The sequence below is a fragment of the Balaenoptera borealis genome (genome assembly GCF_965194805.1).
Source record: "Balaenoptera borealis genome assembly, chromosome: 3".
NCBI lineage: Eukaryota > Metazoa > Chordata > Mammalia > Artiodactyla > Balaenopteridae > Balaenoptera > Balaenoptera borealis.
Genome location: NC_138866.1, coordinates 27,902,541 through 27,920,161, shown reverse-complemented (window position 1 = coordinate 27,920,161; position 17,621 = coordinate 27,902,541). Strand labels below are relative to the sequence as shown.

General features: G+C 48.9%; 1 protein-coding gene across 1 annotated transcript; it reads left to right on the top strand.

The window, feature by feature from the left end:
• Positions 1 to 1,624: 1,624 nt before the first annotated feature.
• Positions 1,625 to 17,119, top strand: VRTN (vertebrae development associated). Its single transcript, XM_082387650.1, has one exon. It carries the CDS (start codon positions 5,678 to 5,680, stop codon positions 7,817 to 7,819), a length of 2,142 nt encoding a protein of 713 aa, XP_082243776.1. The 5' UTR covers positions 1,625 to 5,677; the 3' UTR covers positions 7,820 to 17,119.
• Positions 17,120 to 17,621: the final 502 nt, after the last annotated feature.

The window sequence follows — 17,621 nt, the reverse complement described above, 5'->3', positions numbered from 1 at the left end:
CATCCCCATCCCCCGCTCGCCCGCCTATCTCCCCTCCCCACCCTACACAATGGTCTGGCCTTAGCCCCTCCCCAGACTCCCGGTGTTTCCCCAGTTGGGTCCCTTGTCTCAGATACCCCCAGCCAGCCAGCTCTCTCCCCAGCTATCCAGGGCCTCCTGGCGGCTCGCTCCGCTTCCCCTCGTGGGCCTCGCTGCCCATTCTTCTTCCCTTCCAGGCGCGTGGTCCCCTAGAGCTACTCAGCTTGGGAACTACCGAGGCATGATTGACTGGGTGGCCTCAGGTCCACCCTGGTGCCCCCAGGCCCTCCTGCTGCCCTTGGTTGGTGGGAGGTTCCTTGGGAAGTCACAGCCAAGGGACTTGCCTGCCACCAGCCAGGACCTGTGGCCGCCCATGCCCCGCGAGGCCTCCTGGCCACCGGGGAAGAAGCCAAGATGGCTGGCGCTCCCTCGAGCCAGAGGCGCAGCCTGGGCAGCTGGGCCGGCGTGACTGGGGGACTGGAGGGCAGGCCAGAGAGGTGTGGAGCCAGGCCGGGTGAGATGCCAGCCATGCCTCCACGGTCTTAGCCAGTCTTACTGAGGGCTGAGACCAGGGTGGCCCTCCCTCATGCTTGTAGGGCCTGGCTGGCTACTGAGACTGCAGGACCTGCTTTATGAGGGATGGGGAGAACACGGGGTCCTTGGTGAGCGAATACGGGGTCCTTGGTGAGCGAATGCGGAGCCCAGGATGAGCCTGGCAGGGAGGGTGTTTGTTCTAGAGGCCAGAGACTTACCAACACTGTCAGCAGATTCTTTGGCCCTTTCTTCCCTTGCCCTGCCCAGAGCGCTTGGCTCACCCCTTTTAAAATGCAAGGGACAGAGGCCAGACCTGGGCTCCGAGACCCCATCTGCTTGAAATAAGGAGACTGGGGGAGGAGGAAAGTGGGCCTTGGTGAAGGTGAGGCTTTGAATTGCCTGCAGAGTTGCCCGTGTCCATTCATTCATTCCTGGGCTCCAGAACCCTTCTTAGGTGCCAAGATGCTGGCTGGATGCTTTCTGGATGTCCTATTTCCTCCCTTCCAACCTCAAGCCGGGGAGCCTGTGTCACCTTGAGGGGCCCTGCCTCCTCGGTTTCATGTTTTTTCAGGTCCCTTCTAAGAGTGGTGGGGCCAGGGGAGGCCAGCTGGGCAAGACCCCTAGATTAGCTCTCACTTTCTGCACCTTATTCCACGCATGCACCTGGTAATCGTCAGATCTGCTTTGCTTTGCGTTTCCAGGGAGCTATCACCAAAAAGACTGTTGCACCTGAACCCCATCAACCAATTGTCTACTTAAGTATGATTAGCTTCCCCGTACAGCCTCTGGCCTTTCCCCGCTGCCCCATTCTCTCCTGGTCCAGACCCACCTGAGTTGAAGCGAGGTGCAGAGCCTCTCCAGGGAGCTACTTTTTCTCAGCAAGCTTTTGAGGAAAAAAGAAGTAGGGTATTACCTACTCACACCTCCTCTTACCTCTTTGGGGAAGAGGAAGGAATGAGTTAGGGTGGGGTGGGGTGGGACTGGGATGGGAAGAGTAGGTAGGGTGGGACAGGGAAGGGGAGGGAGGAGGGTGGGGTTTGCGCAGGAAGACGTGTGGTCTATCTGGACGTGTTGGCAGGTATCTGGATACTACAGCGGGAATTCAGGCAAGTCAACTTTACCTTTCTGGACCTCAATTTCCTAATCTGTAAAATGGCCAGCTTTGTCTCAAAACCCCAAGAATCCATGTGTTTCTGCATCCTTTGGATAATGAGCATTTTGGGCCCTGTATTTCCCTGTATGGTGGAATTACAGGGGTTAGGAGGGGAGCTCTGGAGTCAGATTGCTTACGTTTTGTAGTTTTAATAGCTTGTGGTCTTGGGAATGTTATTTAACCCCCAAGCCTCCATTTCTCTAGGTGTGAACTAGAAGTAGCTATCCTAGTGAAGGTGCAGGTGTGATGGAGTTGTAATTCATGTAGAAGGAAAGTGAGAACCACATATAAATATTACCTCTGAAAAGCCTGAAGTCCAAACGCTCACCCAATGCAAAGCCCACAGAAACTTGTAATCATTTAAGGGAACATTGTGCCCTGCTCCTGGTGTGGAAGGGCAGGAAGAATCACCCACACAATTTAATTATCCCTTCTTATTTTTTTTGAGATTTTGGTTGAATTACCTAAATGCACATAGTAAGCAGTAGGTGAATGGTGGTTATTTTCATAATTTTGTTTGCGAAGTATCTAGCAGAGCAGAGCTCTCATTTATATGCATCTGTATAGCAGCGTTTACAGGTGACATGCAAGAAAAACAAAACCCCCGGCATCTTTGTTGTCTGCCAGAATGAAAAAGCTCTTCTGTGTATACAGTTTGTTCCTCAGGGCTCAACTTTTTATCGCATATGGAAGTGCTCTCGGTGAAGTTTATCTCCTGAGTCCAAAAAACGAAGTTTTTAAAAAAGTAAATATGAAGTATATAAAAGATGAACAGATTAAAAGCCCAATTCCAGGGTCAGATAATGTGGGACAAATAGAAATCTAGTGAGAGGTTAGACCAGGTTTGTCACGGTAAACACATTTAAAAAAAAATCTACAAGCAAGAAAGTTTTATCCAAAGGTGATTCTGATTACCAGTTTTTAAAAAGCTTTCTTTTTTATGGTTACCAAGTAAAATTCTGGTGGTAAGCCTTTGGTTCTTTAAAAACTTGTTTTCAACTTTACTGAACCATAATTTACACCCAAATGCATCCCTTGTAAGTGCGCAAAACCCTTTCCTTTTAGGTGTGCAGTTTGATGAGTTGACAAATGTATACACCCAAACACAATTTTTAAACCTAAGGCTAATCTAAAGGAATTTATTAAAATCAAAGATCTGAGAAAGGATAATGGTCTCCTTTTTAATTTAAAAACAATGTCCACAAAGGAATATTACTCTGCTTTGCAACACAACACAGAAAACCTACCAGTAATTAGGGTGATTAGTTTGAATTGAAAGGTGGCTGGCATTTTAAACAGGAGTAGATGAATCACAGGCCCTAAAGAGCATCTGGTTTCAACTACTGGCTGCACCACTTACGTGGCCTGGGGTAAATTGGGCAAATGAGCCTAAATTTGATTGTCTCAGTTTTTTCACCTGTAAATTGGGGATAATGTTAGTACCCACCTTAAAGTTCCGCTGCCAGGATTGGGAAGGTGCATGGCAAATAGTAAACCTTAGTTATTAGATCTGTGTCAGCACAGTGGCTAGGCTGCTGCTACCTCTTTGAAAAGACTAACTTTATCCCAGGGCAGCAGTTCTCAAATGTTTTGGTCTCAGGACACCTGTATGCTCTTAAAAATTGAAGACCCTGAAGAGCTTTTGTTTATATAGGTTACATCTGTCAACATGTTACATTCAAAATTAAAATTTAGACATTTAGAAAAGATTTCTTTATTAAAAAAGAACAAACCTGTTACATGGTAAGAAATAATAGTTTTTGTGAAAAATAACTTTTCCAGGACAAAAAAAGTTTAGTGAGAACAGTGCATCTTTAAAAATTTTCAAATCTCTGTAATATCTGGTTATCAGAAGACAAGTAGATTCTTATCTGCCTCTGTGTTCAATCTGTTGTGATACATTATTTTGGTAGAAGTACATGAAGAAAATCCAACTTCATCCAGACACGTAGATGGACAGAGGAAGAATATTTTTATTTTTTTTTTCCTTTGGCTTTGCCACCATGGGGCTTGCGGGATCTTAGTTCCCCAACCAGGGATCGATCCTGGGCCACGGCAGTGAAAGTGTGAAGTCCTAACCACTGGACTGCCAGAGAGTTCCCAGAGGAAGTGTATTTTGGTAGCATTTTCAGTGGATATTCTTTGACAGCTACACTGAAACTCGACAGGTGGTAGTTCCTCAAAGCTTAGTTATAATGCAGAATCTGAAATAATATCCAGGAACCTCTGTACCCTATTATATTAAAAATCCGTTGCTTTCTTTTATACTTTGAATGGATCTTTTACCCGTGCCATCCCATTGGTTATTTGGGAAATACAGTTCATTGAGTGATGCAAATCTTCAAATGTTGAACATTCCATTATATAGTATAAAAAGTTACATGTGTTAGTGTCACCACTGGTTCCATCAGAAAAATCTTTAAGTATTGGGAAGCTGTCAAGCTCACTGTAGTGGATACAAGTTTTCCAAAATTCTAATTTTCAAATGAAAGCACAAAAATTTTCACTGGCCATAAATAGTAGTAGTTTTCCTTGAAGTGACAGCCTCACCTTATTCATTTTTGAGGAAATGTCTGTCAAATATATCCAAGTCTAAATGACTAATGCCACTCAATTTTTCTTTCAAGTAAAAATGGTATTCCATGAAAAAGTGGCTAGTTCATCATGCAACCCAAACAATTGTCACTCATTCATTATGCACCAGTGTGCGGCAGAAATCCTCTATGAGTACTCCCCGTTTTGTCACTCCCAACGTTGAAGTCATGTATTTAAGGGTTATGATTTAAAAAAATAATGATCTTTGTTGCTGCATCAAGGACATTTTGGAGTGATACTAGCTTTCTTTTTCCCAACTGTGGCTACATGATGGGGTAGAACACAGTGATTTCTAGTTTAATTCATGCTGAGGTACTAGCTGTACTCCAATGTTAACACAATGAAAAAGGCAAATCATATCTTAGTGTTGTTATCTTAGTATTATTATGAAAACAGTTTAACTTGCAGCCCCTCAGAAAACCCCAAGGGTCCATGGACCATACTTTTTTTTTTTGACTGCGCTGGGTCTTTGTTGCTGCACGCGGGCTTTCTCTTGTGGTAAGCGGGGCTACTCTTCATTGCGGTGCCGGCTTCTCATTGTGGTGGCTTCTCTTGTTGCGGAGCATGGGCTCTAGGCACACAGGCTCAGTAGTTGTGGCTCGCGGGCTCTAGAGCGCAGGCTCAGTAGTTGTGGCGCACGGGCTTAGTTGCTCTGCGGCATGTGAAATCTTCCAGGACCAGGGCTCGAACCCGTGTCCCCTGCATTGGCAGGCGGATTCTCAACCACTGCACCACCAGGGAAGTCCTCATGGACCATACTTTGAGAATCACTGTTTTAGGAAAAAGGAAACCAATTTAGGTTATGTGTGATTGTCTGTCTGTCTTTAACAGGTGTAGAGGTACAGCTTTTATACCTGCACTATATAATATGTATAGTACTAGATAATACTCTAATATATAATAGCTAATGCTTCTTCAGTACTTTACTATGTGCCAGGCACTTTTCTAAGGATGAATATATATATATATATATGTGTGTGTGTATGTGTGTGTACACTTATAAATATACACTTACATATCTCCGTCCTTTACTTTCATTGTCTCATTTATATCCACAGCAGTCCTATAAGGTAGATACTTTTATTATGTCCCCATTTTAACAGAAAAGGAACCAGAAACACAGAGAGGTTGAGTGACTTACTCAAGCTAATATCAGAACCAGGATTCAAAGCCATTCTCCAAGGCCAAGCTCTTCCTTTGTACCACTGAGTAATTAAACAAACCCCAGGAAGCACGTAGCCATTACCTGCTATGGGAGGATGGGAATAGCTAGGCGTCATCTTGAGGGAGAAGGCAGAGGTGTGGAGAAGGCGCCATTGCTGGGTATCATCTGGGTGCCTTGGCTGACCTCTGCCCTCTGTCCTTTGCCCTGGTAGGATGACATCCCGGGAGCAGCTGGTGCAGCAGGTGCTGCAGGAGCTGCAGGAGGCGGTGGAGTCCGAGGGCCTGGAGGGTCTCGTTGGTGCTGCTCTGGAGGCCAAGCAGGTCCTGTCTTCCTTCGCTCTCCCCACCGGCCGGGAGGGAGGCCCCGGCCCCCAGGTGCTGGAGGTGGACTCGGTGGCCCTGAGCCTGTACCCAGAGGACGCTCCCCGGAACATGTTGCCGCTGGTGTGCAAGGGCGAGGGCAGCCTGCTGTTCGAGGCGGCCAGCATGCTGCTGTGGGGCGACGCGGGCCTCAGCCTGGAGCTGCGGGCCCGCACGGTGGTAGAGATGCTGCTGCACCGGCACTACTACCTCCAGGGCATGATTGACTCCAAGGTGATGCTGCAGGCCGTGCGCTACTCCCTGTGCTCTGAGGAGTCCCCGGAGATGACCAGCCTGCCGTCCGCCACGCTAGAGGCCATCTTTGATGCGGACGTCAAGGCCACCTGCTTTCCTAGCAGCTTCTCCAACGTGTGGCACTTGTACGCCCTCGCCTCTGTCCTTCAGCGCAACATCTACTCCATCTACCCCTTGCGCAACCTCAAGATCCGGCCATACTTCAACCGCGTCATCCGGCCCCGCCGCTGCGACCACATGCCTGCCACGCTGCACATCATGTGGGCCGGCCAGCCCCTCACCAGCCAGCTCTTCCGCCACCAGTACTTTGCCCCTGTGGTGGGGCTGGAGGAGGTGGAGGCTGAAAGTGCCAGCCCCGGCCTGGCCCCGACTCCCGCTGCCCTGGCCCCGCTGCCGCCGCCCGCCAAGACCCTGGAGCTGCTCAACCGGGAACCTGGCCTCAGCTACTCCCACCTCGGTGAGCGCTACAGCGTCACCAAGAGCACCTTCTACCGCTGGCGGCGGCAGTCCCAGGAGCACCGGCAGAGGGTGGCCACCCGCTTCTCGGCCAAGCACTTCCTGCAGGACAGCTTCCACCGCGGGGGTGTCGTGCCGCTGCAGCAGTTCCTCCAGAGGTTCCCCGAGATCTCCCGCTCCACCTATTACGCCTGGAAGCACGAGCTCCTGGGCTCTGGGGCCTGCCGAGCCCTGGCCCCCAAGGAGGAGCTGGCCATGGAGGAGCTGGAGAAGCTGCCGGCGGAGCAGGTTGCCAAGGGGCTGGGGTGCTCCTCGTCGGCCATGTCAAGCCCTGGAATGGTCTTAATGCAGCGGGCCAAGTTGTACCTGGAGCACTGCATCTCCCTGAATACGCTGGTACCCTATCGCTGCTTCAAACGCAGGTTCCCTGGCATCTCCCGGTCCACCTACTACAATTGGCGCCGAAAGGCTCTCCGAAGGAACCCCAGCTTCAAGCCTGCGCCAGCCCTCTCGGTAGCCGGGGCTTCCCAGCCAGCATCTGTTGGGGAAAAGGCCTTGCTCCCTTGGAAGGGTGAGGCAGGAGAAGGGGCAGGGAAAGCAACGGGTGGGGGGTCACCTGCCCCCCGGGAGTTCCTACCCCTGAGGATGCCCCTGTCCCGTTGGCAGAGGCGCCTGCGCAGGGCAGCCCGCAAGCAGGTGCTCAGTGGGCACCTCCCCTTCTGTCGCTTCCGCCTCCGCTACCCGAGCCTGTCTCCCTCCACCTTTTGGGTCTGGAAGAGTCTTGCCCGGGGCTGGCCCAGAAGTCTGTCCAAGCTCCAGATACAGGCCCCCAGCTTGGGCAAAGGGGGCATGAAGGAGGCGGAGGAGAAACGGGAGAAAGAAGCTGGCAGGAATGTGGCAGCTGCCATGGTCCCACCTGCAGGGACCCTGCAGATGGCGGCTTCTCCAGGAGAGGATCCAGGGAAGGCCCAGGGAGGGCCTTCCAGAGAGGGGGCCCTGCAAGAGGGGTCCACGGCCCAGGGCCAGCCCCCCAGTGGGTCCCTGTCCAGCCACCCTGTGGTGGCAGCAGCGGCGGGTGGCAGGGACGGCCAGGTGCTGGTGATGGACATGCTCGCCACCACGAAGTTCAAGGCCCAGGCCAAGCTGTTCCTGCAGAAGCGCTTCCAGTCCAAGAGCTTCCCCTCCTACAAGGAGTTCAGTGCCCTCTTCCCCCTCACCGCCCGCTCTACCTACTACATGTGGAAGCGTGCCCTCTACGATGGCCTCACCCTGGTGGATGGCTGACGGGGAGGTATGAAAGGGGCTGGGAGGAAGGAGGACCACTTTGGAGAAGGTCAGAGACCTGAGTTGCACCCCCCTGGCTTGGCCAGGATCCCTTTTGCTCTCACAGCATCAACCCTGAATCCAAGGGCAGGTTCGTGTTGTTTCCCAGCTCCAGGGCAGAGAGAGCCAGAGATCAGCCATCTGGCCCCCTGCAGAGAGCTACAGGACCGGAGATATTCTCTTCAGTTGTTTACCATTCTTATTTTTATTATTGTGTCTTGGTTTTAGTCTTTTGTTTTGATTTAAGTGCATTGGCTGGGCCCCCTTGCTGGTATTGGAAGCTGTATGTATGTGGGGACCCGAAGCGGGGTTGGTTAGCTAAAGCTGCTTTCAGCTTTTCCCGGGGACAAAAGGAGTATTGTAGCATGGCCGTCTGTCCCATTGGGAAGAATATATGTCTTCAGTTCCTTTTGGGGGTTGGCACGCCCCTTACTCAAATGTGTTTCCCAGAGGAACATTAAGAGATCAGATGTGGAGCAGGTCATGGCTTCTGCCTGGTGCCCCTAAGGGAGAGGGTGCCAGGCTCAGTGTGAGCAGAAGCAGGGATGTAGAGAAAGAATCAAAGTTGGCCTCTAGGGGACCACTGAAGGCTGGCCTGTCCATTGTGAGGAGTGTGGTAAAGGACTCAGGGAGAGGACCTTGGGTCTCTACTTGCTGCTGCTTGGTGCATCTGCTGTGGACCCCGCAGTCCTCGGCCAGCCCGGCTGGCTCTTGGGGACCCCAGTTTTTCTGTTGAGCTCCTCCTCAGAGCCTGTGCCCCATCTCCAGTGAGAGACCACACAGTGGCCAGGCAGGCAAGAGACTGAATTTTCATTGTCCAAGAGTGAAGTTGGAAAACCAAAGAAATAAAGTGATGTGGTGATCACAGCCCTTGGTCTCTGGTATTTGTTTTGTCCTATGTGACTGCCTGTTCCCACGTTCCCTTTTGGTTTAAGGAGCTGAGAATGACCATTTCTCTCCCTTGATGTTCCCAGGTCCAGGACTTGGAGGATGGAGGGGATTACTCTGGGGTTTCTGCTTAGAACTGGTTATTGACCTTGGGTGTTCTTCCCGCTGGGGGCAGGGCTATGGCTGCCTGGAAAGATACTTCCCAACAATGGGAGAAAACTGGCCAACTCAGTGTGCTCAGAGGCCGGGCCAGCATGAGGGCCAAGTCTGTGTCAGGCTTCTATTTAGTCCTTGCGATGCACCCCAGCAGGCTAAGCCCAGCCACAGGTAAGGAAACTGAGCTTCAGTGTGGTTCACTCACATGCCCCCTCCAGCAGGGCTGAGTATTAAGGCCAGGCCTTTGCTTGTTGGGATGCCACATCCTTGGGGAAGACGTTCCCTTAGGCCCTTTCTCCCTGTGTCTAGGTATTCTGCAGTAGCTGTCATCCTCATGGTCTTGGGGAGTCATTCTTGGTTCTGCTATTTTTTCACCCCACATCCAATCCATCAGGGAGTCCTGTTGACTCTGACTTTAAAGTATGCCCAGAATCCTCCCCTTCACGCTGCTGCCACCACCATCTCTCCTGGCCCACATCTCAGGTTCTACCTGCTTCCTCCTTCCACTCTTGTCCCACACGGTCCATTCTCCAAGGGCAGCCAGAGAGATCTTTAAGCGAAATCTGATTCTGTCACTTTCCTTTCTGAAAGGTGTCAGTGGCTTCCCTTCACTCTTAGAATTCCTTGCACTGCCTTACAAAGTCCTTCATAAACTGGCCCCTGACTATCTTTCCTGCCTCTGGTCCCTCTGTTGCCTTTACCCACCACATCCAGCCACATTGGCTGCCTCTGATCTTGAATGTGCTATGCTTACTTTGGCCTAGAGTGCTTTTCCCTGTTATCTTTACAGGGCAGGCTCCTTAACATTCAGATATGAGTCACTGCCGCATATCCCTTCTACATTCTCTACATGGTGCCTATTCCCATCTGTTTTTGTTGTTTATTTGCTTATTTGATTATGTCACACACACACCCCCCACCTCCTTAGGGCATAAACTCCATGAAAAGCAGGGCTCTTCCCTGACTGGCTTACAACACTGTATTCCCAGCAGGTAGATTAGTTTCTGACACACAGTTGGTGCTACAATTTGTTGAAAGAAGGAATGAATGAAATGGGACCACTGTGATGTCCTGCTGTTATTCTTTGACATTTGTTTTTTTTAAAAAATCAAACCTAATCCTAACTATTTCTCATTGTCCGTATTTCTCCATCCCTGCAGCTACCACCTCATCTAGGCCAGCAGCTGCTCTCATCTCTGATACTTGAATGGTTTCCAAATTGACTCTGCCTCCACTCAAACTATTCCAGCCCCCCCGACAAAGTCCAGAATGATCTCACTGAAACCTAAATCTGACTTGTTACTGGATTTCCCATTACCCTTAGCACAAAATCCAAACGCTAATGAGGTTCCCCAGCTTGATCCCTATCAACCTCTAGGCTTATTTTTCCCCACTGACCCCTCATGCCGTAGCCCTCATCCAGACTGACCTTGCCTCCTACCTGCTTTTCCAGGAATCATGCAGCATTGTTATGGCATTGTCTCTGCCTGCCTTTCTCTGTGGGGTCTCCACTGAACCCCCAGCGCCGATGTAGTCGCTTGGTAGTCCCTTAACGTTTAGTGAAGAGATTGGACAAATGATGTTCCTGCCTGGCCTGCGATGGCTACCTACAGCCAGCAGGTGGCACTCTGGTGCAGCAGGAGACAAAGTCTCTGGGTTCCCAGTAGGAAACAGTATCACGCTGTTTCCAGCCACAGCCTACCACCCTTACTGCCTTAGCTGTCAGAGGGTGGCAGCATCTTCCGTCCTGTGAAATGCCCTGGTTGGAGCTCAGATTCTCCTGTTTGCTCTCTTCCTGCACCCTCAGAACCAGAGCAGATCTGATGCCTGGAGCAGTGTCTCACAATAGGGTCTAAAAACCACCTGGATCTCAGTCCCTGGGGGAGCTTGTTAGGAGTGTGGATTCCAGGGCTCCACCTGGACCTACTGATTTAGACATTGGAGAAGCAGTATGTGCACAGGAGTGAGCTAGTCAACCTTGCTGTGCCTCACTTTCTCCATCTATAAATGGGATTATAGTAACGCCTATAGTATAGTATGTTGCACGTAGTAATGCTCGGTGAGGATTTACTGTTGGTAACAATGATGTCCAGTCTAAGAACCCCTGGGAATCTAATTCCTGTTTTCTAGGAGGAAGCTAATGCCTAAGGAGATTCTTGCTCAAGGTTACTCTCTAGATTAAAAACACTCCTGTCCCAAGATGTAAAATTCCTTTTGTCAGAGGCCAGCACTGAGCCCAAATCCACAGGGAGATACTTTAGCTTCTGTTGGAAAAGAATTAAGAAAAATGATAGGTCAATATTTATTGATTTGGAAAAGGTTTTATAAGTATGGTTATATTATTCTTCTGTAGAAAGCTGTTTCCTTTATAACCTGCTTAGAAAGACAGAAATACCTAAGCAGTGACCATATTTGCTAAGAATACTTCATGCTGATTTTGAAGTTGACATTTGTTGAAATTATTTGTACTTTTTTGTGCCACTTCTATCTCAGATGCAAATGTGGAAAGAAATTCCAGTGAAGTGAACAATGTTTGAATAAAGGGAGAAAACAGAATATGTGAGGTTAGCTTTTCACATTTGGTACTGTTGTAAGGTAACAACGGGTTCTAAAATTTTGAATATAAAAGCTTCACCCTAAAAAAACAATCAGGTGAAACATGAATAATTAAAAAATTTCAGTATCCATATATTTATCGTCTGGGGCAGGGATCCTCTATTTTGGTGGAGATCATCTTGTCTACCTTGATGCATGGGTTTTCTCCTCAAATATTTCTGAAGTCCAGCACTCAGACCCTTGGGTGACTCTTGGGCTCTGAGCATCACCTCATATCTCACCTGCCTCTCCTGGCTGTTCCACCCTTATCTCAGTCTCACCAACCACCAATCTGGGCTCACCCCCCAACACCCACCAATCTGCTCTTCTCTCAGTGTTTTTTTTTTTTACCATGGTTGCTGCCAGAGTCAGCTTATCAGATGAACTGACCAGAAAGCTGGGTGTCATCCTAGTATTTTCTCTCCTCCACATCTCCATTGCAGCAGGACCGTAGGAACACTGCAGGCTTCCAGTGTTTCCACATTGCTGGATTATCACAAGGAAGAGAATTTAATTGGTCCAGGCCATTCTCATCCTTTCATCTGAGCACAGCTCTCATGCCAGGTCGCATCTCAAGTCTGGTCCAATTGTCTGTGGCTGAGGTGTTGGATCAGCCTTGCTCACCAAAGGGGTCTGGCAGATGTAATAGGCTTCTATCCAGCAACCCATGATAGGCTGAGCCCTGTGCTGTAAGGTGAGGATACAGAACCATCTGACCTCAACTCTTGTCCTCGTAAAGGCCTCGGTTTACTGGCACCTGAGATCTGATTCAATACGACAGAAGCTTTCATACAGAATGCACAAAAAGTGCAGTGGGGTCACAAGGAAGCATATGGTGGCTTTGGCATCTCATAGCTCATCCTGACCCCCTCCCAACTTGTAGCTTCCTAGGGCCACCTATTCTCTGAGAAATGTAGGCTGCCTGGGGGTCTCGGAAATGCCTCAGTTGCTCCTCAAATGACTCTGGATGCTGGTTGTAAAAACTCACCCCAGTTTGGTGGCTGTCATGGGAGGATGGGAAGCTGAGGGACAGGCGCCCTGACACAAGGCAGTTGTTAAGGTGGGGCTGGAAGGCCCAGGGGGTGTGGGCGAGGGGAACCTGCTCTGGCCCTGGGTGCTGTCTGCTCATCTCACTGGTCTGACTTCCAGCAGGAAGGTTCTAGTATGATTTCCCCTCCCCAACCAAGGATGCCAGTAGGTTGTCACTAGCAGGTTCCTAAATATTGCCATGGTTTATCTCATGGAAGGGGAGGAGGAAGCTTTCAGGGAGATGAGAAGCAGCAGAAAGTAGGTTTAACGGTATAAAAAAAATTTCCATGGGAAATGACTTTGAAAATAGCATGAAATCCGCTTAACTCTAGCGGCTCTGCCAGGCAGAGAGCTGGAGGGGGACCTAGATCGGAGGGCAGCAGGAAGAGATGGGGCAGACAGCTGCTCACGGATGGCCCTCCACCTGAGGAAACCACAGGGATGGCGGAGGGCGGAAGGCTGCAGGTGATCCGCCCCATGCCTCACCTGGGCTAGATTGCAGCTCCCAGCATGCCGCCTGGTGGGAGGCCAGCATCAGGGAGGAGGGAAAGCACAGGCTGTGGGGAGTCAGGGAGGTATTTGGGGAGCACCTGAGTGCCTTTGCGTTCTGCCTGTCCCCAGCCGAGTCCGGCTCAGAAGGGTCAATGCCGTTTTATGGCTCGTCCGTGTTGACAGTCAGCCAAGCTCAGTTTCTAGACCCCTTGACTTTGGGCAGAGTTATCTGTTGTCATTTAAGACAGAATTAGGAGACAGCGAGGGGGTATAGCTAGGCTGCATTGCAGTTCCCAGGACAGGGGCTGGTGGCTGTGGAGTCCTTCGCTCCTCAGACGTCACCTTCGTGGGGACAGGAGGGAGGCTGGTATCTTTGGGATATTCAGTACTTAAAAAAAAAAAAATAATAATTTATTTATTTTTGGCTGCGTTGGGTCCTTGCTGCTGTGTGCAGGCTCTCTCTAGTTACGGCAAACAGGGGCTACTCTTCGTTGCGGTGCGCGGGCTTCTCATTTTGGTGGCTTCTCTTGTTGCGGAGCACGGGCTCTAGGCACACGGGCTTCAGTAGTTGTGGCTCGTGGCCTCTAGAGTGCAGGCTCAGTAGTTGTGGCGCATGGGCTTAAGTTGCTCTGCGGCATGTGGGATCTTCCCAGACCAGGGCTTGAACCGTGTCCCCTGCATTGGCAGGCAGGTTCTTAACCACTGTGCCACCAGGGAAGTCCAAGGGATATTCAGTACTTCACTCATTCATTCATTCAGTCCACATTTGTTGAGGCCTAGAGGTGAGGGAGAGGAAGTATACAAAGCTTGATAAGACCTAGCGCCCCTTGGAGTGGTTTAGAAACATTGACTATATAACCGGTTCTCAATCCTAAATCCAGAGGTTCTCAGGGGTCCAGTAAGCATAGTTCGTAATTTTATGTCTTTGTTCAGGATCTTAGATGATAATCTGAAATCATGTTATTAGAGAGATAAAGACAGAGGCCTTTTACAGTGATAACTTGCCATTGAATGACATCTCAATGCAATAAGGCTTTGGTTTTTAAAGTCAGTCTCTTGAACCAGGGACTTGTTTTATGTTATGAGCTGTAACAGAGGGAGACAATGATGCTATGGCGTACAAGGGAGCAAACCTGCCTCTGCTTGAGGATTGGGGAAAGATTTCTGGAAAAGCGTCTTAAAAGGCTCATAGGATCACCCTGTGGGGTGAGTGGGGAAGGAAGGAACTGAGGAGAATGAAAGGCCTGGAGCTGGAAAAACCCCCAAGAGAGCAGGATTTTGCTACAGCCATTTGGCCCCGGCACCTTGATGAGGCCCCAAATCATCTAAAATATCAGCTTCTTAAAAATTACCAGGTCATGTTGGTAGCTTGAAAATGGCCACGATGGAGTATTTCCACTACAGAACTGGCAAATCCTACAAATCAGCCAGATGTGCCGGAGCGCCCTCAGATGTCCTGTGACATCCCTTGTGGTCTTTCCTCTCCCTGGAACACTCTTCCCTAGATCTTTACAAAACTGGCTCTTGTCAGTCCCTTAAGCCAAAGTCATGTCACCTGTTCAGAGAGGCCCTCCCTGAGCCCTCCACCTCACCTGGGCCCTGGTCACTATTACCACATCCTTTCATGGCCGTCATCACCATCTGAAACAGTTGTTTTCTGCGTCACTGTCCATCTCCCCCACTGGAATGCAAGCCCCCAGAGAGCGGGAACTCATCTGACGTGTTCATTGCTTTATGCCTCTGACCAGAACAGGGCCTGGCCCATGGTAGGTGCGCAAAAATATTTATTGAACTGCAAAAAGAGCGGGTTTGGAGTGGGAGGCTGTTTCCTCCTGGGCCCTGTGCCAGGGACCCCCTGTGGCTTGCAGTGGAAAGGCTGATGCCAGGTACTGGCCTGCTCTTGGCCAGGCCACACTGGGGATTATAGAGGAGAGGGAGCGGGCAGGGGAGGGGGAGGAGGAGGAAAGTCTCTATTGCTTTAGAAGCTCCTGCACTAGATGGGAATGGGCAAACCCATCAGATCCTTGCCTTGGGAATAGTGTTGCCAGATTCAGCAAATAGAAATAGGAGATGCTCAATTAAATGTTAATTTCAGGTAAACAAATAATGCTTTAGTATAAGTATGTTCTGTGCGATATTTGAGACATACACTAAAAAATTATTCATTGTTTATCTGAAATTAAGATTGAACTGGGTGTCCTATATTTTATCTGGCAGCCCTACTCAGAGAGTCAGCAGTGATGTGCTGGCAGGCGCTCCTTGAGCCCTCTGGGCTTAGTAACATCCTCTCCCCTCCCAGCCAAGAGCTGTTGCCAGCTCTCTCTGGGCTGTGGGAGGATGGCAGGGGCCCCCCACCTCCATCTTTCTCCCCATGTATCCAGAGAGATACTGAGCAGCTTGACTTTGACCACTCTGAGTGGCTTTCACCTGAAGCCCATCTGGAGCAAGCCGTGGGCTGGCCGTGGACCTCAATGTGGTTAAACATTACAATCACTTGGGTGCTTTTATTTTTTATTTTTATTTTTGGCCACATTGTGCAGCTTGCGGGATCTTAATTCCCCGACCAGGGATTGAACTCGTGCCCCCTGCAGTGGAAGCGTGGAGTCCTAACCACTGGACCGCCTGGGAATTCCCACCTGAGTGTTTTTAAACTGGCTTTGCCCAAGCTCAAGTGCAGGCCAATTCTATCAGAACCTCTGCATGATCTCATTAACCTGCCTTATGATTTTACCTTCTGAATATCTCTAAAATCTGCCCACTTCTCCCCACTTCCGTCATCATATATTGGACTGTATTATACCCCGAACCAACCTTCCCCAGGTACATTCTAGCCCCTTCTAGTCTGTTCTTCATGCTGCCACAAAGAGGGCTTTTTTGAAACACACGTCACTGAACACGTCATGTCCCTTGCTTAAAATCCTTCAATGCCATCCCTTTTTTCTTAGGAAAAAGATCAAAGCAATAAATTTACAGTGGAGAAACGTGACAGACACCAATGAAATCAAGTGATTGAGGTTAGCAATACCAGTAATAAGACATACAACGTCTATGCAATTCTTGCCAGAAATTCATAACCTTGATCTAACCCTGAGAAAACATCAGACAAACTGAAATTGAGAGACATTGTACATAATAAATGATGAGTACTCTTCAAAGGTCTGAAGCTTATAAAGAATAAAACTGGAACTGTTACAGATTGGAGGAGACTAAGGAGACACAAACAAATGTAATGTGGACTCTGGATTGGATCCTGGAACAGAAAAATGAGATTAGGGGAAAACTGGGTGAAATTTGAATAAGTGCTGTAGTTTAGTTAGTAGTATCGTACCAATGTTATTTTCCTGGTTATGATAACTGTACATACCCATGCAAGCTGTTCATCTAAGGGGGAATTAGGTGAAGGGTAGATGGGAATTCTCTGTACTATTTTTGCAACTTTTCTATAGGTTTAAAATGATTTCAAAATAAAAAGTTAAAAAGAAAATCCTTTAAGTCTTGTTAAGGTATAAGACTGCTAGAAAATGGATTTGGGGCTTCTGGAAGACCAAGAAAGAGGGAGGTTTGGGGACAGGCCAGTCATGTGGTACCTCTCAATGATACCAGGTAGATGGTCCCTGCTCTCCTTCCTGGTCTATTCTTCAGCAAAATTTTATATAGGAGCTATTCTCTCTAAAGTATTGGACTGGGGAATATATGGTGTCAAGCCTACTGGGGGTCTGACTGTGGTCAGCATTTTCAAATTCCAAGAATTTGATTTTACAAAGTTAGATAGTAAATTCTTGGTAGTCAGGATTGAAACTTAGAACCCCTGGCCTTGTGTCCTGTGGGAATAAACATATCTTTGCAGCCAACAAATGAGGATTCAACAAACTTACTGAGTAACTGCTGTGTGTAAGGTTCTATACTAGGCATCAGATTTGCAAAGATGCATACATGTTCTTACAGCTGATAAGAAAATGTGCTAAAGACATTAACTAGAAATTCACAAAAGAAAATTTCAAATGGTCAATAAACATTTAAATGTGTGGGGGAAAAAAAGTATTAGCAGCCTGGAGTATCTTTCATTATGTGAAAATTTCAAGCTCATCTCACTTCACTAGATTTCTTTTCATAGATATTGTTATCTAGATGTAAATACCTGTATGCAGGGGCAAGATGGCGGAAGAGTAAGACGCGGAGATCACCTTCCTTCCCACAGATACAGTAGAAACACATCTACACGTGGAACTGCTCCTACAGAACACCTACTGAACGCTGGCAGAAGACGTCAGACCTCCCAAAAGATGAAAGGCTCTTGGTGCTCCAGCCAGGCATCAGGGCTGTGCCTCTGAGGTGGGAGAGCCAACTTCAGGACACTGGTCCACAAGAGACCTCCCAGCTCCACGTAATACCAAACGGTGAAAATCTCTCAGAGATCTCCATCTCAACATCAAGACCCAGCTTCACTCAACGACCAGCAAGCTACAGTGCTGGACACCCTATGCCAAACAACTAGCAAGACAGGAACATAGCCCCATCCATTAGCAGAGAGGCTGCCTAAAATCATAAGGCCACAGACACCCCAAAACACACCACCAGACATGGACGTGCCCACCAGAAAGAC

Coding starts and splice junctions, on each gene's coding strand:
- VRTN (XM_082387650.1), top strand. CDS start 5,678: ATGACATCCCGGGAGCAGCTGGTGCAGCAGGTGCTGCAGGAGCTGCAG.